Genomic DNA, 21,205 nt, shown 5'->3' on the forward strand with positions numbered 1-21,205 from the left:
CAAAATCACAATTAAAAAACATCAGATGACAAAGTAATGCCACAACACCAGGTTTGCTGAATTCCCTGCAATTACTGTCCCTGGGGAGCTTTCAGTAAAACTGAACAAAGCAACTGCCGTTTTTTAAGACAGGTACTGGCAAGTAGAATAATAATAGACTGCAGATTAGCTCAACTGAGAATGCCAACACTAGAAGCCTTTGTGTGAGAGTACATCATCTAAACAATAGCACTATTGCAGTGGAGCAAAGCGCAGGACGCCATGTTGGTGCCGGGTCGTACAGTTGCTTCCCGGGGTTGAGGGAGCCCCTGTCGATCTCTCTGTCGAACTCGGTGCGGATGTCCTCTAGGGTGCCGTCGTCCCCGAACGCCCCCCACTCGGTATTGATGCACATCCTGCCCTCGTCCCCCTCCACCATGTCGATGTGCCTCAGCTCCTCCATGTAGCAAGCGTTGGTGCCCGTGCCTATATTGAAACGCCAGAGAAAGACCAATGAAAAGAACAGAAGGCACATCAACACTTCCATCCGTATTTATTTTTTTCTTTTGACTTCGCAAAAGTTGTAGCTACCAAATGTTATGTTTTTTACATGCAACCTAATTTGAAGGTATTGCCATTTAGCAGGAACAGATTAACGGTTGTTAGAGTTTTTATAGTTTTTATAGCTCATCGTTCAATGCCTATTGCTTGAATGAATGAATGAATGAATTAGTTGAATGAATTGATGAATTAGTGTCTACATGACAAGCCCATGCAAACTGGGCAATAATTACCTATGATGATACCAACTTCACAGCGCTGGTCATCAAATCCACAGGTCATCATTGTTCCCACTGTGTCATTGACCACAGCCATGATGTCTGCATTGTAGTCCTGCAAAACACACATTCACAAGGTATAAATCACTTGGGAGATCACCTATTCATATATCATTAAAAATTGCATTTAAAAGTCAAACCTACCCCTCGTTTTTTAATGGCCTTATTCAGAAGCTTCACAACGTCCATCCCTTCCACACCACTAGCTTTGAAGCGTTTAGTCCAGGTCAGCAAAACGGCCTACAGCACACAGACACCTTATTTATTAATTATTCATCAGTGTGAACACTGAAAAAATCCATCGCTGAATAAAAACAAAAAAGCACTCAGTACAACATTTACATTTACATTTACATTTACATTTATTCATTTGGCAGACGCTTTTATCCAAAGCGACTTACAAGTGAGAGACTTACAGTACTACATAATGTCCAGTCCTAAAGAATTAACAAAAATCTTTTATACCATTAACACAATCACTTGAGACTGGTGAAGTTCCTGAGAATTGGAAGCAAGGCAGTGTAATACTAATATACATATGTGTGTATGTGTATGGCATCAGTCTAAAGCCTGTATATATAATGTTTAATCTGTCAGATCAGTAATGGCATTCTTGGTCAGTAACATAAGTCCCGGGCTGAATTTTTGTCCAACAGGTCACAAGAGGAGGTTCAGAACACCCTGCTGCTAATATTCAATGGCACTCATGGTGCAAACGCAGCCTGGAGGTTATCTGGGTTAACCATAAATCATTATTTCATCTGATTAGAGGAGCTTGCCCTGTGGCCTTACCTCGTCCAGTTTGGTCTGAGCGCAGGGGAAGGAGAAGGTGAAGCCCACCGGCAGCTTCTTGTCCTTGATGCTCTGCTTCTCCATGAAGTCTCCCAGGCATTCCGCCACATGGTCGAAGAGCTTTGGGGAAGAGGGCAGAGGGGTCAGACAGCAGACAGACACACCAGGAGGTCGGGGGAGGGGGGGGGGGGGGGGGTGAAAGGGGACGGGTGGAGGGGTGAAAGGGGAGAGGGGGCCGGGTTGAAAGCGGAGGAGAGGGGGTACTTACGCGGGTCCCGCTGCCATGGATGATGTCCTCTGGAGTGTCGTAGATCTGGCTCTCCATCTGAACCGTCTGCTTCTTTTCGTGGGACACCTTCACGCGCAGGATGCGGAAGTGGGAGCCTCCTAAATCCAGGGCGATGAAGTCCCCCTTTTCTGCAGAACACAGAAGAACACGCAAAATGAGCTGTGCTTAATGTATCCGTGCTGGGGTAGGGCTACAGGGTTTGCTGAAGAGAGATGTGAATGTTCTAGGCGTCTTTCTTTATTGCACCAGTGATTATAAAAGCTCAGGGTTTAGCTTTTAATAAATGCCTAGGAATTGGCTCTGATACATATACACCCCATATTAAATTGCTTCCAAGATGATGTGAAAGTATAATTCCAGAAATGCACAACTTTCAGAACCAACAATAGTCTAGGACGCACAACATCAAAACATTAGCCCTCTCTAAAGTAAAACATTCAGAAGCCAAAGACAGAATTACCCCTGAAAAGCCCCACAAGAGCAGGGCTGTAACTCCTTCAAATTATGGGTTGTTTCCACAAACGCCTCATTGTAATGGGCCTTGGGTCAAGGAGCAGGAAGAGGTCATGCTAGCAGTTAAAATTTTGGGGAAAAGCTGCTGACCAGAGAGCAGCAGGCCCCCGAAAGGCACGTTCACCCTGAGTGAACTCAGCGCTGGCTAATTTATGAAATTACAACTAACTCTGAGGCAGGGTCATGAGCTTTATAAAAGTACATATCCGTTTTTCTGTCAGATTTGTGTTCATAATTTGTTTTGGCAGTGCGTCTTGGCAATACCTACAAGGTGACAAGGAGCCCATTATGAAGAAATGGCCCAGATTAAAGTTCAGATGATTTTAGGCATCATCAGAATCTTCCCCTTGCCACGGAATTGGGTCTGTCAGGTCCCTTGCTATAGGCCAGAAAGGAAGTGTGGGTGAGCACAGAATGCTCCTCAGTGAGCTTAGTGTGTAAGGAATGTTCTCTCTGGCTCCATTCCTACATGCTTTTATTTGCACAACTGCTGTTGCCAGGCTGTAAAATCCATTGTTTGCTCTTTACTGCCTGTCTGATGATCGGGAAAGTCACCTTCCCTTTACATAGCAGATCACATTTCTCTGATGGGTTTCTTAGTCTCCTGGTGCCTGATTAAGGAGTATCTTTCCCAATACACCTTACAGCATGAAACACACAGTCATAGAAACTGACAAGAGGCTGCACAGGTCATTACTCTCCTTGTAGTGCATTATGGGAATTAAGTGGTCAAACATTACATTGGCTTGATTGTAACACTTAATTTCAATGATTTATAATTAGTTCAGAGTACTCTGTTGATAAAAAAAATCATTATTCCTTGCCTTCACTGATGATATTTTACATCACAGCTGTGTTAGCAACATAGATTTATGTATTATTGTCTTGCTTAAGTGCTTCCTGGGAAATAAATGGCTTTAAAAGGCTTCATAAGCCATGTCACATTGTTTAAAAACAACACTATTTGTGCTGAATCACAGTGACACATTTTGCAGCAAGGGGCATAAATCAACTCATGATACTAAAGCCTGACTTTCTCCTACACCCCTAATAGGAGGAGGGGCATAAACCAGCTCAACATAACAATATCTGACTCCACTCATACCCCTGAGAAGATGAGGAAAAACCTTCTTGAAGTTATTCTCAACAAAAATACCAATTGTGGTCTTATTATGAGTTAAAATGTAATTAATATTAATAAATGGTATTATAAATGATAACAAATGACAATGAGAAAAAACAGTGAAATGTCAGAGGATAATTCTATCAATTATTCTGTTAATATATCCTATTAATTATATCAAATATTTCAAATACCGAACCAATAACATATTTTATCAAGCCAGCCTTGGAAAATGCTTTCTGTGTGTGTGTGTGTGTGTGTGTGTGTGTGTGTGTGTGTTTTGACTTAATTACTTGTCGTTCTTCCCATGAGTCTGGTCACCTTGACAACCATGAACTCAGGCTTTCACCCATATCCTGTGCTATTTGGTCCAACTATCCCTTCATCCTGGTTTCATTTATCCCAGAAACTTGGAATTTATTCAGTCTTTTCTCTGGTGAGAGACTGGGTATAGTTCTCTCACTGACTGGGATGGCAGGAATACTATTTGCCAGTTTACAGGTTTGGCAGAACAAACCCCATACCCCTATATATTACTGACAGTAATGCGCTTTGGCCAGAGGTTTCAGTCCTACAAACAATTCTAACCTCATCTGACAATAGATTCAGATACAGCTCTATACAACAGAATACAACAACACAACACAATAAGCGTCCAGACAATTTAACAATTTTTTTTCCCTAATTTCCTTCTGCTTCTTCTGCTCTGTCTTAATTTTCCCGCTGCACTCCATTACACACTCAAATTGACTGTATGGTTAACAGATATGAACCTAAAGGCTACAATTTTTAAAAATAATATAAAACATTTCTAATATAGCAAAACAATCACTGTTATTCTATTTCTAAATACACATTCAATGATTTTTGATCCAAGAACTGCATCGCATGGCATGTTCACTAACAGCAGCTGGCAAGATTACAACACAGGCATCATAATCCTCAGCGCTGATTACTTAGCTACTTCAGCCCACGTGCAGTTCTACTAAGATAAAGTATCAGCCACACAATGAAACCAATACCGCATATTTCTTTATGAATAAATGTATTGCTATATAACTATTGTATAACATACTTCCATGCTTATTCTGAATCATGTTGCCCAAAATGTCACTCTACTTATCTCTAGCTTGCAACCTGCTAATGATAACTCACCAAGCTATCTACTGAGCATCTGTCTGCCTATCGACAGGAAATACCATATTTTACACAGTCATGCACTGATAACTCCCTGGTTCTCAACACAACAAAAACAAAAGAAGTGACCATAGATTTCAGAGCTAAAGCCCCTGTTTTAATGAATGGAACTGAGATCCAGATTGTTGAGAATTGTAAGTGCCTAGATAGAATATTTGACACAATTTTTTTTTTACATCTGTTATTGTCATATGTAATATGTTTACGATGTCTTACTGTTTAATGTCATTTGCTATATTTCATTGATGTTTTTTATGAACTTGACCCCTTTGCATGCAAGACAAAATCAGTTCAATTCAATCAATATCTTATTAGCAATATTTACCACATGAACTGTGTACTGAGATAGCTAGCTACTGTAAATGTTGATCTTTATCAACTTTAATCTTAACTTATGGGTAATTAAGAGTTTGACAATACACTTGTCTCATTGCTTCCAAATACTATGCTGTAATATCCATGTCTTTCATTCTGAAATGAAAGTTTTCTTTGTCATGCAGCCAACATGAGTCACACAGTTGATTGTCTTTGGATCAAGCTTCACAAAAACACATCCAGCATACAATATGTACAAAATATATTTTTGAGTCAGTCCAAAAAAAGGCTTGCATTAAGATTATTGATACTGACATGAAGCCAAGTTCTTCTAAAGATACATTACTCCAACCTGACTTTGCAATACTCAGGGTAGTGTATTCTTTAACAGAGTGGTTGTCATGGTAGTGTTTCTGCACTAGAGTGTGACAACAAGAACTTCTGAAAACATCATGAAATAAACTACAAGCTTTGATTGAAAAAAGGCTGCAATTAATTGTTCAATTGTTCACATTAAAAACTGCAAATGATACACTATGCCCTATGTGTTCTCTTTGACATTTAGAAGGTAATCCTGCTTTACCCTGCCCTGGTCACAACACAGAAGAGCTCTTGCTTAATGGTATGTGCTGGTGAACCTTTCCATTTTCACTGCTCATTGGACAGTCATCCTTATAGGATCTGACGGTTAGTGCATTGTCCTATATTTAGGAACGGCTTCCCAGCAGGCCTTGCTCAGCAGGATGAGGTAGGAACACCACGTGCCCTGAGCTCCAGGGAACTAAACCGCAGGCTTTATCGATGGGTCCCATTATTTGCATGTGAGGAAAATGGGTCTGAGCAGGGCGAGGTGCCGTGGTAGAGGGCTTCCTAAAACACTGCCTGAGTCGCATGCTACCGCAGTGTTGATGTGTTCTGTTATTTCTATTCTTTAATCGCAATGATTCTGTGTCCTGCTAATGTGCAGTCTACTGCTAAACCACCTTGAAAATGATCTAATTTTTGTTCTGTGTAGTTCTCAGTTTTCTGTCGTGAGTCTGATACCAGAAGCACACACATTTTAAAAAAATTTACTGGTAGATTTGTTGCTGTTTGCACAGCAAAATCACCGCAAAGGGGCATTGAAAATGTTTCTAAAACAAGATACAGCACAGCCCTCCGGCTAGCTTCAAAGCGCAGCAGTTACAAAACCAGTGTGTGTGAGATCCACGGACATGGGCTTTGGGTATGACAATACTCTATGGCTAACACATACTGGAGACAGACTGTGCAGTAACCCAGATAGATCAGCTGACAACTGAAAGGCTTTTTAGCCACAAGCTAAAAGACTTCAAACCATGGACCTTTGCCAAGTTTTTGAAAATGAAAATTTGTTCATGAACAACTAGTTTTTATCCTATAGTGAGTGTAATATACTCTATTTCAGTATAGTTTTTATTTAAGGCTATCTTGATATGACTGTCTCATAATGTGTCTCATAATGTCAAACTAAAGTTTAATTAGAAGATTAAAGAAACATGCAAAAATATAGGTTTTTGAGGTACCCATGTAGCGTAGACATAGGTTGAAGCTAATAGGCCTGTGTTCTGCAAAAATACATGAAAAGAATGTTATGGGTGACTACACATGAGTAACTATAGAATTATTTTACAAAACTAGTATTGTATCAGTATCATATCATATTGAATGGTATAAGTAACAAAGAATCCATACAGTATGATATAAGCGGTTTGCATCATTCGAGTTCTTTGGATGAGAACTGTAATCTGTGTCAGTTGAAAATTTGTGGGCCAAGACTTTTTCTCAGTATCTTTCTGGGGGCACAAGTGAAATACTGCTGAAATAGTGGTACAAAGGCATCTTGAACCACATCATTAAATGTTCTGCTTCGCACGATTACAAGAGAGGAGAATGACTCCCTTTGCTTTACAAGCCGAGGGTTTTCATGAAACATTAGCAACACATTAAATGCATGCTTTGATTCACTCACATAATACAGCACCTTACAGTAACTCAAAATGTCACAACACATGCTCAGGGTGCTAATATATCAGATGCTAATATATCAGGGTGCAAATATAACAGATGTTGCCAAAACACACACACACACACACACGTGTGCACACACGCACACACACATGTCTGTTATCTGCACAACTGCCACAGTGAATAGCTTATTATTCATAGACAGATCATTCAGTGAATGTTTTGGTTGTCAGATCATTTTTAATTAAAATTGATTGGGATTAATTAGCACGTTAGATGTTTTAACATTGTCTGCATGCATATGACCAGCACAGCTGCAGGCAGTCTGGTTAAGCCAGTTGTACCTGTCCATCTGGTCTCTGGTCACAAAATCTGAATACCTGTTATGCTTGTTGTTTTGGCAGTTCAAATTTGTCAGTGTGCCCCAGTGCCAATGCTACTACCATTTGGCCGTGCCAAAGCATTTTCTATCATATAAGGACATTGTGAAATCAGTGCCATATTGATTTAACGTTAGCATGTATGCTGTACATTGGATGTAGCTTTAAATAGGAAATTGATTTTTTTCCCTCTGTGTTGGGTGGTATGTCTGCGTTGCAATTGGAGTCAGACCCTATTATCAAAATTTCCATGTCTATTACACTTTGGATATTGTACATCCTTGTGACTTTCCAGTGCAAAATTGCTGGGTCCACACCAGTTAATTTACACACTATTAAAAACTGCAATCACCATAATCTCTCTTGTTCTGCAATGTGTTGAGATGGAATATCACCCTTTTTTACCCAGAGACAGTCATTAACTGGTTTCACATGGGATGGCAGACACTGGTATCACATGGGATATGAAATGGGCTATATATTTCTGAAAAAATGTTTTTGCTTTGTCATTGTGGGTTATTTGATTGATTGATGGCCACAAGATTACATTTACTCTGTGTGATATTAAGTCTATAACATAAAGTGTGCAATAAATGAAGGAGGTGACAATGTAGCAGAATTGCCTCGTTAAAATACCCAGCAGGATAAATGGTTAACTTTTAAACTGTAACCTCTGTAAGTTGCTCTGGATAAGTACCTGCTAAATGCCAACAATAATATAATGTAATGAAATGTCTGAATACTTTCCGGAGCCACTGTAAAGCATGGGGATTATAGAGGAGCCACGAACCTGATCCATCGGGTATGGACCTGACGAAGGTGGGCAGCATCTTTACCACCGCGGTGGGGTTGGTGTCGCGGTTCAGCCCGTTCTCCATCTCCCGGCGGAACCGAGCCATGAGGTCCAGCAGCGTCTCATCCGAGAAGCGCATGGAGTACAGGTACTTATCGATCTGAAAGGAATCGGACAGAAAAGCAGTTAAACCAGTTGGGACATATTTTATACAAAAATCAATAGAGAAGTATACTTATTTAAAAAGCCTAATCAAGAAACGTGTCATAATTTCTGTAATATTTCGGTGTTCCATCAAGTTGTTCGCTAAATTTCCCAATTACACAAATGACGTTTTTATTTTTACACAAATAACACATGTAACATTAGTGTGAACGCCTTTAAAATTACCACAGATGTGAACCACTGTGTCTGACTGGGTTTCATTTTTCCTTATACGGTATCATTTCAGCGGGTAGGCAAATGGCAGACCCAGAATCCTACAGTAAAAAGTCTGATCAACATTTTTGTCATGGCATCTATTTTGTGTAAAAGAGAAGCAGATCCAATCACACATGCATGCTGAGACATCAGAATGCAGCTCTGCATCAGCGCCTTAATCTCAGCAAAATGAGCTGCTGTGAATTACACTCTCCCATCTGCCTGATCCGCCAGCAGGGGTCACCTGAGGTCAATGCCCCCGTGCGCACATTGCCATTGAGTGAGATGTTAAAAAAATAACACATGATTGTGGAATTCACAATGCACTGATGATAAAAGCAGTTATTGAGTGAAGTGAAGCCGAGAATTGCTGAATGGACAATACTTTATAATGTCATACAGTTTTAATCCAAAAACATGAAGGCATTTGTACACCTGATTAGGTTAGGTTGTCGGGGGCAATGAATAAATCTGAGCTGTCAAATAAATCTGTGTGGTCTCAAGATGTTTGAAAGCATATATGTTAACATGAAACAAAATGCAGCCAAGAAACATCAATCAGTAATGAGTTTCAGTTAATGTGGATGATCCTCAGAATAACCAATAAATCAATGAACAATTAAGACAAAGCCAATTATTGCATTGACTAGGCAGCCAGTTCCTACCTAGTTAGCTTTCAGTTAATGCTATGATTACCAGACAATTTATACCAAGTTAGCATTCATTTAATGCCATGACTAGCAGATGATTTATACCTAGTTAGGTATAAATCTGAAGGCATCATTAGCAGGTGATCCATAGCTATGCAGTTATCATTAAATGAATGGAAGCAGTAAGGAGCAGGTAATGAGGGTAAACAGCAGATCTGTGCCATCTGAAGAATTATAGACACTGATATTCTGAAACGAGCTGTGTGCACGGTCCTGATATTCTGAAACGAGCTGTGTGCACGGTCCTGATATTCTGAAACGAGCTGTGTGCACGGTCCTGAAGACATACAAGATCATACATTTCAACAAAAATGGTGTAGATCATTTTGTGAAAATATTTTGTGTGCTAGTTCGAGAAACGTAGAACAGTGAAGCATGATGTGCCCGATTGTGATTGTAAATGATTACTCTCAAACCACACTCATTAGCAGAATGACTAAACATTCTGGGCTGTCCCAGTGGTCAGAGGCATTGAGCATTTCCTGGTAGTCAGTTGGCATTTCAAGATTTTTTTTTTTTTAAATCCTTCCATTGAACATGGGTGTGCCTAAATAGTTGCACAAAAATCCTAATGCTAGTTTACTGTACAGGATTAACCATTATCTCGGATCTGAAAGAAAAAAAGACAGTCCAGTGTTCTATCTATGGACTGCTTTTGTGTAAACCTGCTGAAAAGATGTCTTTTCTTAGCATTGAAATAATTGGTAAGAACTGACATCATTTGGCCCTCCTTGTTAGAATGTTAGAATTTTTTTTTTTCATATTTATTCCACAAATTATCCGAAGACATTATTTTTTCTTTACTACATTGTATTTGTCCGGTTAGGACTCTTAGTTAAAGGGTAAAACCTCAAGACAATTGTGAGCTGGTTGACTGAAATGTGTTTTCTTTAATTGATCATGGTTGTTGTTATATGCTGTTTGCTTTTCTGCAATATCATTGAATGTTTTAACATATTGGCAGTTTACTGTTCTGTCTGTGGAGTGCACCTTTTATGCCACTATACCATATTCATTTGTCTACCCCTGAAGCACATGGTAGATTTTACAGACTGTGATGTCATTCTGGCAGCCAGCCTCGAAGGATGTCAGTTTAAGTCATGAAACTGTAGTTGGCCCTGCCCTACACAGAGGCAGTCGTATTTTTTAAATAAACTTCAAATGCATTCACAAGGCCCTCTGCCACTGAGGAGTAATTCATGTAATTTAGATTTACTATATCTGCCAGAAAAAAACTAGAGCAACCCTTGTTAATTGTCTTTGAAAAGCAAAATACATAAAACAATGATCTTTTGCATCTGTCGACAGAGTTAAAGCACTTCTATAAGAACTGTAGGCAGTGATGGATACTGCTTCCTGTCTGTGACCATGACTGTCTGCAGGTTGCTATGACGCATATGCGGTTTAATGAATGACCACCTCTGATGGTTTTATTGGTGGCTGACAGTGCTTCTACTCATCACTGCACTGGTGATTTCATTGGTGAGTACACATCACTAAATGCTCATTCAGTCGATACCATTCATCTCTGTGCACTCATGGCTAGGCATGGCACAGCACACGTGTCCTCTAACGTAAGACTTCCTCTTGGCAAGATGAATGCCTTGCATTTCAGGAAGTAAGTTTCTGCAGACCTATTCTGTGAATCACTTATTACACAAGTGTGTAACGGGTAACTATTACAATTTGATCCAGGCTTGCTTTATTTAAGCATATTATTCATATAAGGAATTGTACATTTTCAGACGAAAAAGTTAACTATCTCCACATGCCTAAATTATGACAAAAAATGTATCTGCTGGTCCTTGTATTCAATGTGAAAATGCAACATGAACTAAGACCAGTCATACTGAAGTAAAATCTAGATCCAACATAATTGCTGCTATGGTAATTCAGCAGAGTAACACCACTATAAACACACTTAACTTTGACATTCTGTTCCTAATTTGAGCTGTGCTGACAACAGTCCTGTAATGTCTAACACAAGCTTCATATCTGAGAAGGAATGCACGTTCCCCCTGTGGGATGGAATGTTACGACATGCCTCTAGTCTCGGGTAGCTCTGCTATGAGACGCTCCCTGAATAAACATAAACTCCGTTCCACGCTCCTCCGCTCTGTGGCCTTTGGGTCTAAATGACACACAGACACACAGACAGAGACCACAGAGCCATGAAGGAAAGACTTGAAGCGCAGCCGGCGCGCACACAACTTTTACGTTTTCCGCTCTTTCCCGCAGGGAAAGGGTGAAGCGGCTACGGCAGGCCAGTCAGAGCAGGGGGGGGGGGGGCTGGAGAAGCTGGAAATTTAAACCCGGCTCCCGGCAGGCTGAGGAAAGAAGCTGCCTGTGATCCCTAAGCACATGCGGCACTCAGTGCCATGAAAAAAAAAAACCCGGGCCGTTCCTCCAGGCAGCTGACTGTACACCCACATCCTGGTTTCAAGGACACTGCAGCGCTGTCAGGACGCACTCCAGCGATGCCCTGACATGAGGCCTCAAACACCCCCGAGGTGCGAGATTCAGTCCGGTCCTTCTCCAAGAGCTCTAATGCCCAGGGGGGTTAATACAGATGAGCCATGAAAACCAGCTGGTGTCACCTGTTGTCTCATGGCCTTGAACTGTCTGTTAAAAAGCAGTCCTGTTTCAGAGGAGGAAGTAAGAGTGCTGCCTTTAGTCATGAAATGTGGGGAAGAGACTCACCTTTTTCACCTGATCATCCTTCAGCTCTGTGAAATAGTAGGCCAGAAGCTGTGCTGCTATCATCCTGATCAGCTGCTATGCTCAGAGAGTAAGAGTACAAAGAGAGGGGTAAAATCCTGAAATCTTCCCTCCCCCCCAAAAAAATCCCTTTTTGACTGAAGTGGAGAAACCAGTTCTTGGCTTGCCTTTCCTTGTTCTCTTTGGATGGCTTCAGAAAAATAGAAAAACAAGTAGGTGTGTATGGGCTTCCACACAGCAACGTGCCGAGACTCACTCCCTCGGCCCAGTGAGTTACACTACATGGATCTCACTCAGACGAGATGCAGCAGGGGCTGGGACTGTGACAGGCTAAGGCCCTGCCCACTTCCTGCTCTGTGATTGGCCCAGATGCTGAGGCTGTGCTGCAGAGTGCAGAGCTGATTTGCCGGCACTCAGGGAGAAGCAGAGAAGCTGAAACAGATACCCTGCCTTTACCACAGTAAAGCGGCACTCAGCACGTACGTCACGTCACACTGTGTGCGTGTATATGTGTGTTCATGAATGCTGCATGTATGTGAATGTAGGTGTGAGCGCACCTATGCATGTGTGTGCCTGTAAGTGTGTCTGCCTTTTCTACTCTGTGTTAAATAACTGGGGAAGAGGGATTCGAAATGCTTCTGAAGGTGAAATTCTGATGAAATTCTGCTGAGTAATGCTTATATGATTTTGAATACACATTCTCCGTATCCCCACAGTTCTGCAGGGATTTTGCAGAGAAACACTATTGTTCTGAGAGTGGTATGCAGTGGAGAGGAGTAACAAGGTGGAGTTTTCACTGAAGGTCACTGGAGGGCACCATGGTTCACTTAGTAACATTAAAGAGGACATTGTCTCTAGCGGACGCAGTCAGGCACACTTATTGTAAATAGTTCTCGTATATAAAGTGACCTTTTTCATACGACCCGCTATGCTCTTTCTTTTCGTGTATCTTACTTCATCAAACTAAAAACCAAAACAGGTTTTTCCTCTTCTGTGTGCCAGTGGAAAATATTTTAAAGCCAGGTTTTTAATCTTTCCTTTTCTGATGGGATTTTCAGATCAGCGTTAACAGGAGTAATCCTGCGTCCGTGAACTGCTCGTCGCAGATTATGCCCCTCAGAGAGGCCCAGTGATGCCCTGCTTTACTGTGCACCACTCTGTCATGACCGCAACGCCCGGGTGTCACCTTGACAAAGTCACCTTGCGTTAAAACAGCGGTAAACCCAACCCTCAGAGCAGGATGGAGTCTCAGAGTTAAAAAAAATCACTTTTGGTTATATTAAAAAGAGCATCATTTACTTTTTTATACTGAAAAAAATGGGTGGCAGTTTTATGTCAAGTAGTCTTGCAAGTTTTTAAAGATAAATACATTTCACTGTGTAAACTTAAGACCATAACTTTTTGTTTTGGATTCTTCTTGACATATTGTTAAAAAAAAAAAAAAAAAAAAACAGGATCCCCTCTGGACGGTGAAAGAGGCAAATGTGTACCCTCTCTTCCTCTCTCTCTCTCTCAAGCCTCTGAACTGCACATACTGATACAACGTAAACAGCTGCATTCCCAATTATGACACACCTCCATGTGTGACGTTAGTTCTGGTCAAGGAAACCCCCCCTCTCATGGGCTCCACTCCTTCCTGTTTCCTCTACACGAACAGCATTGCCTTCTCCTGCAGAGTGCAAATGTGTAATTTGAGCAGAGGGCTAGTGAGGCCTTAGCTTTTTCACTTGCTTCTCCTTGCCAGAGGCTTCGTAGCTCAAATTACACACAACACCCCCCTCCCACCCCACCCGCCCATTAGCTATATGCCGGCCCTGAGTCTATTGTCAGGGCAGCAAAAGCTACAGACTCACAGAAGTGAGACAGAGTGAGGGGGGTGAGGGGGGGAAGAGATATTGTACAGCATGCCCTCATAAGACCAGCTTCCATTACAGGGGGAGCAGAGAGGTGCCATGGATAAGCACAATATGGTGACTCTCACATGACGTATACACAGCTTACAGTTTACAAAACACACTTAGAACGAAAACATCATGAAAATGTTATACAGTATTGATTTATAATTTATATAGAATTAACGGTCTTTGAAATCTGCTTTGTGTCCCTTGCTGTTCATCTTATCGTGATACGTCTTCGGCGTTTATTTCTTGAATGAACAGACTGTGTCCTGGAGTGGGAGAGTGTGCAGTTGGGCAGAGGTGCAGACACAGAGGGACACACACACATTGCCTCCACTTACACACACACATACATACAATGCACATCCACACACAAACACAATGCATACACACATGCAATGCACACATACACACCCCGTGCTCATACACACACACACACGCACACACACACACACACACACACGCACACACACACACACACACACACACACACACACACACACACACACACACACACAAACACACACACTCAAAGACACGATTCGTTCTCTTATCGAGATGCTGAAATCTTTCAGGAAATTGCTAATTATACATGCTGTAAAATTGTATTTCAAAATGCAATAACCCAACCCACTGCTAACATTATTTCCTCTTGGCTGTATCGCATAACAGGTGAGTGCCCATTTAATGTGCTGTGAAAGGTCTGTAAATAGTTTAACTGAATATAAATTAAGGTACATTTTAAATTACTTTTTAAAAATAGACTTAGTACTAACACGTGCAATGCCGTTACATACAGTATGTTCACACATATTAACATATAAAAGCATGCTCACGCCCTGTGTGCTTTCACTGAATTCATGATCCTGGCTGGCCTGTTTGGGGTGTGGCTCTCTCCTACATTCAGTCCCTTATCACACCTTTCACTTGTTTGAGCTCTCTGCTCACATCCAGAGCTCACCTCTTTTCCTCACTGGCCCCCTAGTGGTGGAATGAGCTACCTGCCGCTGTCAGAACTCGAGAATTTCTCGCTATCTTCTGATGCAGTATAAAAACACAGCAGACTTCATTCTGACATTGGAAGGCAATGCTAGGCAATGTGAATACATTAGTACAATGAAAGCTAACATTAATCTGATGGATCACCATTTGGCAGCATGTGAACACTATGCTAAAGGTAATGTTACATTATTTGGCTCTACATGCACAGTTGCGTGATGCAGATATGTTGCTCCAAAGGTTAATCATTGGGTGTGGTGTGTGCACGACAGTACATAAATCACTTTTTACTTATATTTTAGCTTTCTGCTTATGTGACATGCATTTAATGATGGCCTTGACCATGGTGCAGGATAAGAGCAAAACAAATGCATTCAGAATAGTGGATTACAACACAACTACCTACATTGTCATTAAGTTTTTCAGTAACTGGTGTTACAAATAGTAACTATGTCTCAAAGGTAGCACGTGATGATTCCATACCAGATTTCATCTCAAATCCTACATATATAGATTATAGACAGAAGATGTTAACATTCTTAACTCTTTTTACTGCTTTACATGCACTATGAAATATTTCTACGTGACCGCTACTATAGATCAGATTCAATAAATTCAATATCTTTTAGTAATAAAATACCTCAGTTTCAATTTAATCATAATTTTCAGTACAACCCTTTTCTCTAACATTTGTATGCCCTACAATCCACTCCAGTTCCTGACCACAACCTTGACGCTAATATTTTAGACTAAGCTGGTCATCTTCTGACGCAGACTGAAGACCCACCTCTTAAGACTACATGTTGGTTCCACCTCAATCCCTGCCCCCAACACCTGCTACTTGTAGTACTTGCTGTTTATTTTAACATGTAGTATTGTGATATGTTTTGGATTCAGTGATCTAGTGACTGATGTATGGTAGTATACATGGCTTCCCTTGCCTAGTCAGGTTGCACAAGTTAACTCACACCAGCTGGTCTGGGAGTGTTGTTAGCCTGGTCTGACACTGTTGCTCATTCAACTTGAATAGATACACATCTGTTATTTTGTGCTGGAAATTGTTCTGGATAAGAGTGTCTGCTAAATGAATGTAATGTAAGCTATACATGGTTAAATTTACTACAACTAATACTACAACCATGTGTGCTCCATAAAAGCTGCTCAGTTGCTGTCAGTTACACAAGCCTTGCTATGATGAAGATATCCGGGTGTAATCCAATAAGAGTTTTGCACCTCATTCGGTAAGCAAGGGTCAAAGGTAGAGGATTATGAAAGTATCAGAGGTAGTGTTGAGTGGACTTAAAATCATTACGCAGCACCTTGTTGAAACTAGAAATGCTTGTGAGTGAATTTCTTTCAAATACAATTAGCTACATTTACATGCTGAGAATAATACCATTAACAATTCCCTCAATGAGTTCAATAACATTGATCAGTGCAGCGGTAACAATAGACAGAAAGCATTTTCCATCACGCCAAACAGAAAACATTGTTTCACTGGACACAAAGAAATTCAGCTGCTGCTTGCCAGCTGGTTCTGTGTTCATTTATCTTTTTTTATTTGTTTCACTAAAATTTTTCTCCAATTTGTCTCCTAAGCAGCTCAGAACATAGAGGGAGCAGATCGTGAATTTTCACAGTTGATTGAATGCACTACAGTCTTAATATACCATATCCATATTTATGCTAAGCGGTATCAAAATTCAATGCATCATGATCATTTAATGTTTACTTAATATCATTTCAAGGAATTAAGAATGTGTTACGAATATTACTTCATATTCCTTTTAATTCATGAAATCTGTCAGTCATCAACTGGCTTCACAATTTCAGGTAAACATAAAACATAAAACTTCACTGTACATATGACTGTACAACTTTGAATGGGACCCATTGGGAAATAACTTTCTTTGCTGACTTCAAAAATAATTACTGCATGACACAAATTTAACTTCCATATTCTTCCATATTCCATATTCCAGATGCCCATTAATTTTTAACCAACATATGAAATTATCACCAACTGTTTGTACAATAACAGAAATAATTTTTTATTTACTCAAATGAAACATTGTTACATCTCACAAATATTTACAAGTCAAAATGTCAACACACCTGTTGTGCTGATTATTATGCACCATAATTAGAACCCATAACTATTGAGATGATTACAACACATTTGCTAGACAGACACTCTTATATTGCTTACAATTTTACATATTATCCATTTATGCAGGTGGATATTAACTCAAGGCAATTCAGGTTAAGTACTTTGCCAAAGGGTACAACAGGTGTGTCCCAGCAGGGAATCAACCCGGCTATCTTTCCGGATTCCGCACAACCTGAAATCCACTTCATACGTTAATTTAATAAAAGCCAGATCCCCAAAGCCCCATTAAAGAGATAAAGAGAGTCTGTACATACATGTGGTGAAATCTCTATCTCTTCATCGCTTTCCATGGCTGGAGGGTAGTTGCTCCTCGCACAGATTAAGTTTTCTGAAGTCAGAGTCACCAGCCTATTCCACCAGATAGGATTCTGCGGGCTTTAAATAGGCAAGATTACATAATCTAATTGTGACTAAGGCACTGCTGTTAAGTTCTTTTGAATTTAATCTGAATGTTGTCTTCTGATTTTATCACAATATTACTGAATGACAGCTTTTATTGTTATTGTTTGTAAACAATAATGAAAATCAAATATGCGGAAGGTGATCAGGAGAGACACTAAAAGATTTACACTAAAAGAACAAAAGAAAGCCATTTGCCCGATGAGAATCCAGGTAATTTGCAGGTAATGACAGAAATGTAATGACAGTAAGGATAGGACTGCCTGTAAAGTAAAAAAAAATAAGAGGAATAAATTTCACTGCCTCACCAAGTACAGCAAAATCAGACGCTATTCTCATGGCTGGATGAAGATTGGTGTGGTGACTGGAAAATATTAATTTGTGAAGTCCAGGATACTGGCTGCATTGTCATGACAGACTTTAAACAGGGATGTGCTTCTGTAAATGAAGGTACCATTGTACAGCAGCAGCAGGTGATAATGTCAGTGCAAATGTGAGACCTGAAGGCATAAGAGTAAGGTGTGCGATGTTTGGACTGATACCCTCAGGAGTCTTTGCTGTCATCTAGCTGAGTTTTAATATCCCAAGTAGCAAATCTGGGCCTGTACCTATCAAGTATCAGAGCAAGAATGGGTGCTAAGTTCTAAACATTTCTGAGTAACACAAAGTTGGGTTGGAGATGAGGAAAATGTTGCTGGGCTGTCAGAGTCATTGACAGCACCTACATGTGCATAATTGCCCTGGGTGAAGCCCGGTATGTACACAGATGAAGGCTCTACAGTATCGAATACCCCAGTGGTGTTTAATATTAACTACGTGGTTCTTGCTGTTGTGCCAAGGTGGCGTAGAACAACACATGATGTGTAGATCCTCAAAGAGAGTGGCTTCAAACTTCAATTTGAACACAATCTTGTTGCACCAGGTTGTCATCTACAGGATTCAGCAGCATTCTTAGGAGTGCTTCTGAGATGCTTGATAAATACTGGCATTGGGCTAAAACATGGATGCTTGCTTCAACAGCATCAACACTGGACTGCAATATGGATGCTTGCTTCCAAAGCACTAATGTTGAATTAAATTGAGGATGCTGGTTTCAAAAGCACTAGTGCTAGTCTAAAGTGACAGTGCTTACTTCAAAAGCACCACTGCTTGGCTCAGTCGGGAAGACATTCACTTTGAATAGAGGCTGAGTCCTCTGGCCCAGGTTGAAAAACTACTTGTGCGCTGTGTGAATTGTGGGGTGAAAAATAGCCAATGGCAGTGTAGGAGTGTATCGGAGGTTTGCATTAGTCTCATTGTAGTGCTCCTACGCACATGCTGAGGTTGCCATGGTGAAATGAGCCTAATACGCAGTTGCCATTTCCAAAACTGGGTTGCATAAAAAGGAAAAAGCACAGAAGCACCAATGTTAGGTAAAGTGAGGGTAACTGCAAAAAAAAAGTATTTCAAGTGACACTAAAGTAAGCTAATAAGACAACTTGAAAACCAAATTCAGGGGTCAAGACACTAACTTCTGTTACAGATTTACACAATTAATATGAATGACTGCAAAAAACATGAAGATTCTTATATCTTCATTTTTTTACTTCATAAGTTCATTATATACAATGTTTATGCTGTATTGTATGTGTCATATTGCAATATGATAAATATAACAAAAATATCAAAGATACAGTGATCATTCATATCGCAATAAAAAGATGCTGTACTTTTGTCGCACCTACACTGTGGTTGAGGAGCGGTCCTCACTAGGTGTTTAAGTTATAAGGTTGTGTGTGTATATGTTCACATATCTCTGTGTGTGTTTCTACATGCATGTTTGTTTGTGGTAGGGTTGTGTGCTGCCCTCTAGCCGAGCTAATGGTAATTGCACAAAGGCCAGGCTGCCCTTGGGACAGGAAGGATTACTGCGTGTACGTGTTTCCTCTTGGTGCTGGATTTAAAGCACAGCATGCCGCTACCCTGGTTTAACTCTTCCTTTTAATCCCACAAGAGGCTTTATTTAGCAAACCTGCGACACTTTCATTCATGCACTCACTAAAGTATGAGCGATCTTTATTTGCTGTTTGTTTTTGTGTAACCTGAATAAGGTGACTCTGGTGGCATCTGGGTCTGGCAGCATCTGTTAAGCATTTGTGTTTCAGTCTTAGAGTCTTAAAGGCCTGTAGATGATGGGATGGAGAGTTGAGGGTACGCCGCCTTGATCTCCTGCCAACCAAGCTCTGTGAGGCTGTGAGAGTGATCAAACTGGACATACCTCCTCCCACGGGAAGGCTGATGAAGGATTTAAACAATGCTGGCTCATGAAAAATGGTATGGCATATCAAAAAGGATTATATGATATATAAAAATAATGACACAAAATATTTAAAAGGATGCAAAAAGGTCCTGACTATATTCAACCTGCCAGCTCAACATTCCTACTCAATCTCCTCACAGAATACAATTATCGCTTGTCTCCTTGAGTCAACTAGATTCAGACTAGGTCGTGGCTGAAAATTGGTCTAGGTTTTGTCAACATCAAGAACGGAGTAAATCATTTTTGGCATTCCATCATGCAGAAAATCAACAGCAGAAGACTGCAGTCGATTTTCCCACTCCAATAGATCTCATGTTTGAGAGTAGACGTGTGACAGTGAGAGGCGATGGTAGGCTTTTGAAATAGATTTGTTAAGGTAACAGGGAGATTTTTGACCTTCTCCAACGGTAAGAGGAAGACTATGAAGACTTATGAAAAGCAGCCATCATGCTTTCTAGGGAAAGTAACCTTCATCATCACATGTTGATGTCACAATGCTTAGGATGTAGACCTCTCTCCTCTTTGTCACCACTATTTTCTTCTTCATTTGTAGAAAAACAATCATCAAATTGGGAAAAGGCAACAACCATGTTGCTTGCGTTATCCATAACCATTGTGCTGACTTCGGCTGAAATGTTGTAGTGGTTAAGATTTCTGCATATGTGCTTGCAATACATTCACCTGCATGGTGCACATTGATCCACTTACATCAAAGCATGACACTATGAGGACAGCAGTTCAGAAGGAGGTGCTCTGTCATTCCAAGGACTTTATCTGACAGATCAAGAATAAGACAAACAGTAGAAGGGACATGATGCGATCTTGACGCTATCTTGATTTTAAGGTCACTAAGAATATTACCAGACATGGTGCTGTGAGTAGGCACTGGATGTTTGAAATGCATTTAAAATAGCATTTGAATGGTATTTTCTTAGAAGCATGTGAAAATACTTCAAATGTAAGTATTTGGTTTCTCAAGAAAGCATTTGAAATGCTTCAAATAAAGAGGAAATACTTGACATACATGAAAACAGCATTGTATTTTACCCAGGTGTCTTTGCTAGCTAGCTAGCTGTCTCAGAGTTCAGTCAATTTCAGCATTTTTATATTGCTGGCTAGCAAATAGATAGGGGCTAGTTAGCTAACTGGTTAAAAATAAAAGAAGTAATCCTTTGTCAACCTTATTTTCTAGCTATCTGGCTAACAAACTGGATTTTAAAGCTTATTAGCAACAGTTGGTAGCTGGCAAGATCAGGGTTGCCAACAGAGCTGCCAACTGGATGTGTTTTTACTGGCTCTGTTACTGGTCAGTTTTTAAAATTGAATTTGACTGCCTGCTGGTATTGTTTTGAGAAAGGCCCATAATTGCTGAACGTTCATACCTCA

The 21,205-nt window shown here is 40.4% G+C and overlaps 1 protein-coding gene across 1 annotated transcript in view; it reads right to left on the reverse strand.

The window, feature by feature from the left end:
- The window catches only part of hk1 (hexokinase 1), a 21,741-nt gene extending 9,424 nt beyond the window's left edge, over nt 1–12,317 (reverse strand). Inside the window, exons 1-7 of the mRNA XM_036546375.1 lie at nt 12,037–12,317; nt 8,204–8,366; nt 1,879–2,027; nt 1,611–1,730; nt 963–1,058; nt 774–873; nt 282–465 (exon numbers count right to left, since the gene is read on the reverse strand). Coding sequence (XP_036402268.1) covers nt 282–465; nt 774–873; nt 963–1,058; nt 1,611–1,730; nt 1,879–2,027; nt 8,204–8,366; nt 12,037–12,099 — 875 coding nt within the window. The 5' untranslated portion in view covers nt 12,100–12,317. The remainder of the gene's footprint in view (nt 1–281; nt 466–773; nt 874–962; nt 1,059–1,610; nt 1,731–1,878; nt 2,028–8,203; nt 8,367–12,036) is intronic.
- Between the last annotated feature and the right edge of the window lie 8,888 nt (nt 12,318–21,205).

Source organism: Megalops cyprinoides, chromosome 15 (genome assembly GCF_013368585.1).
Source record: "Megalops cyprinoides isolate fMegCyp1 chromosome 15, fMegCyp1.pri, whole genome shotgun sequence".
Taxonomy (NCBI): Eukaryota; Metazoa; Chordata; class Actinopteri; order Elopiformes; family Megalopidae; genus Megalops; species Megalops cyprinoides.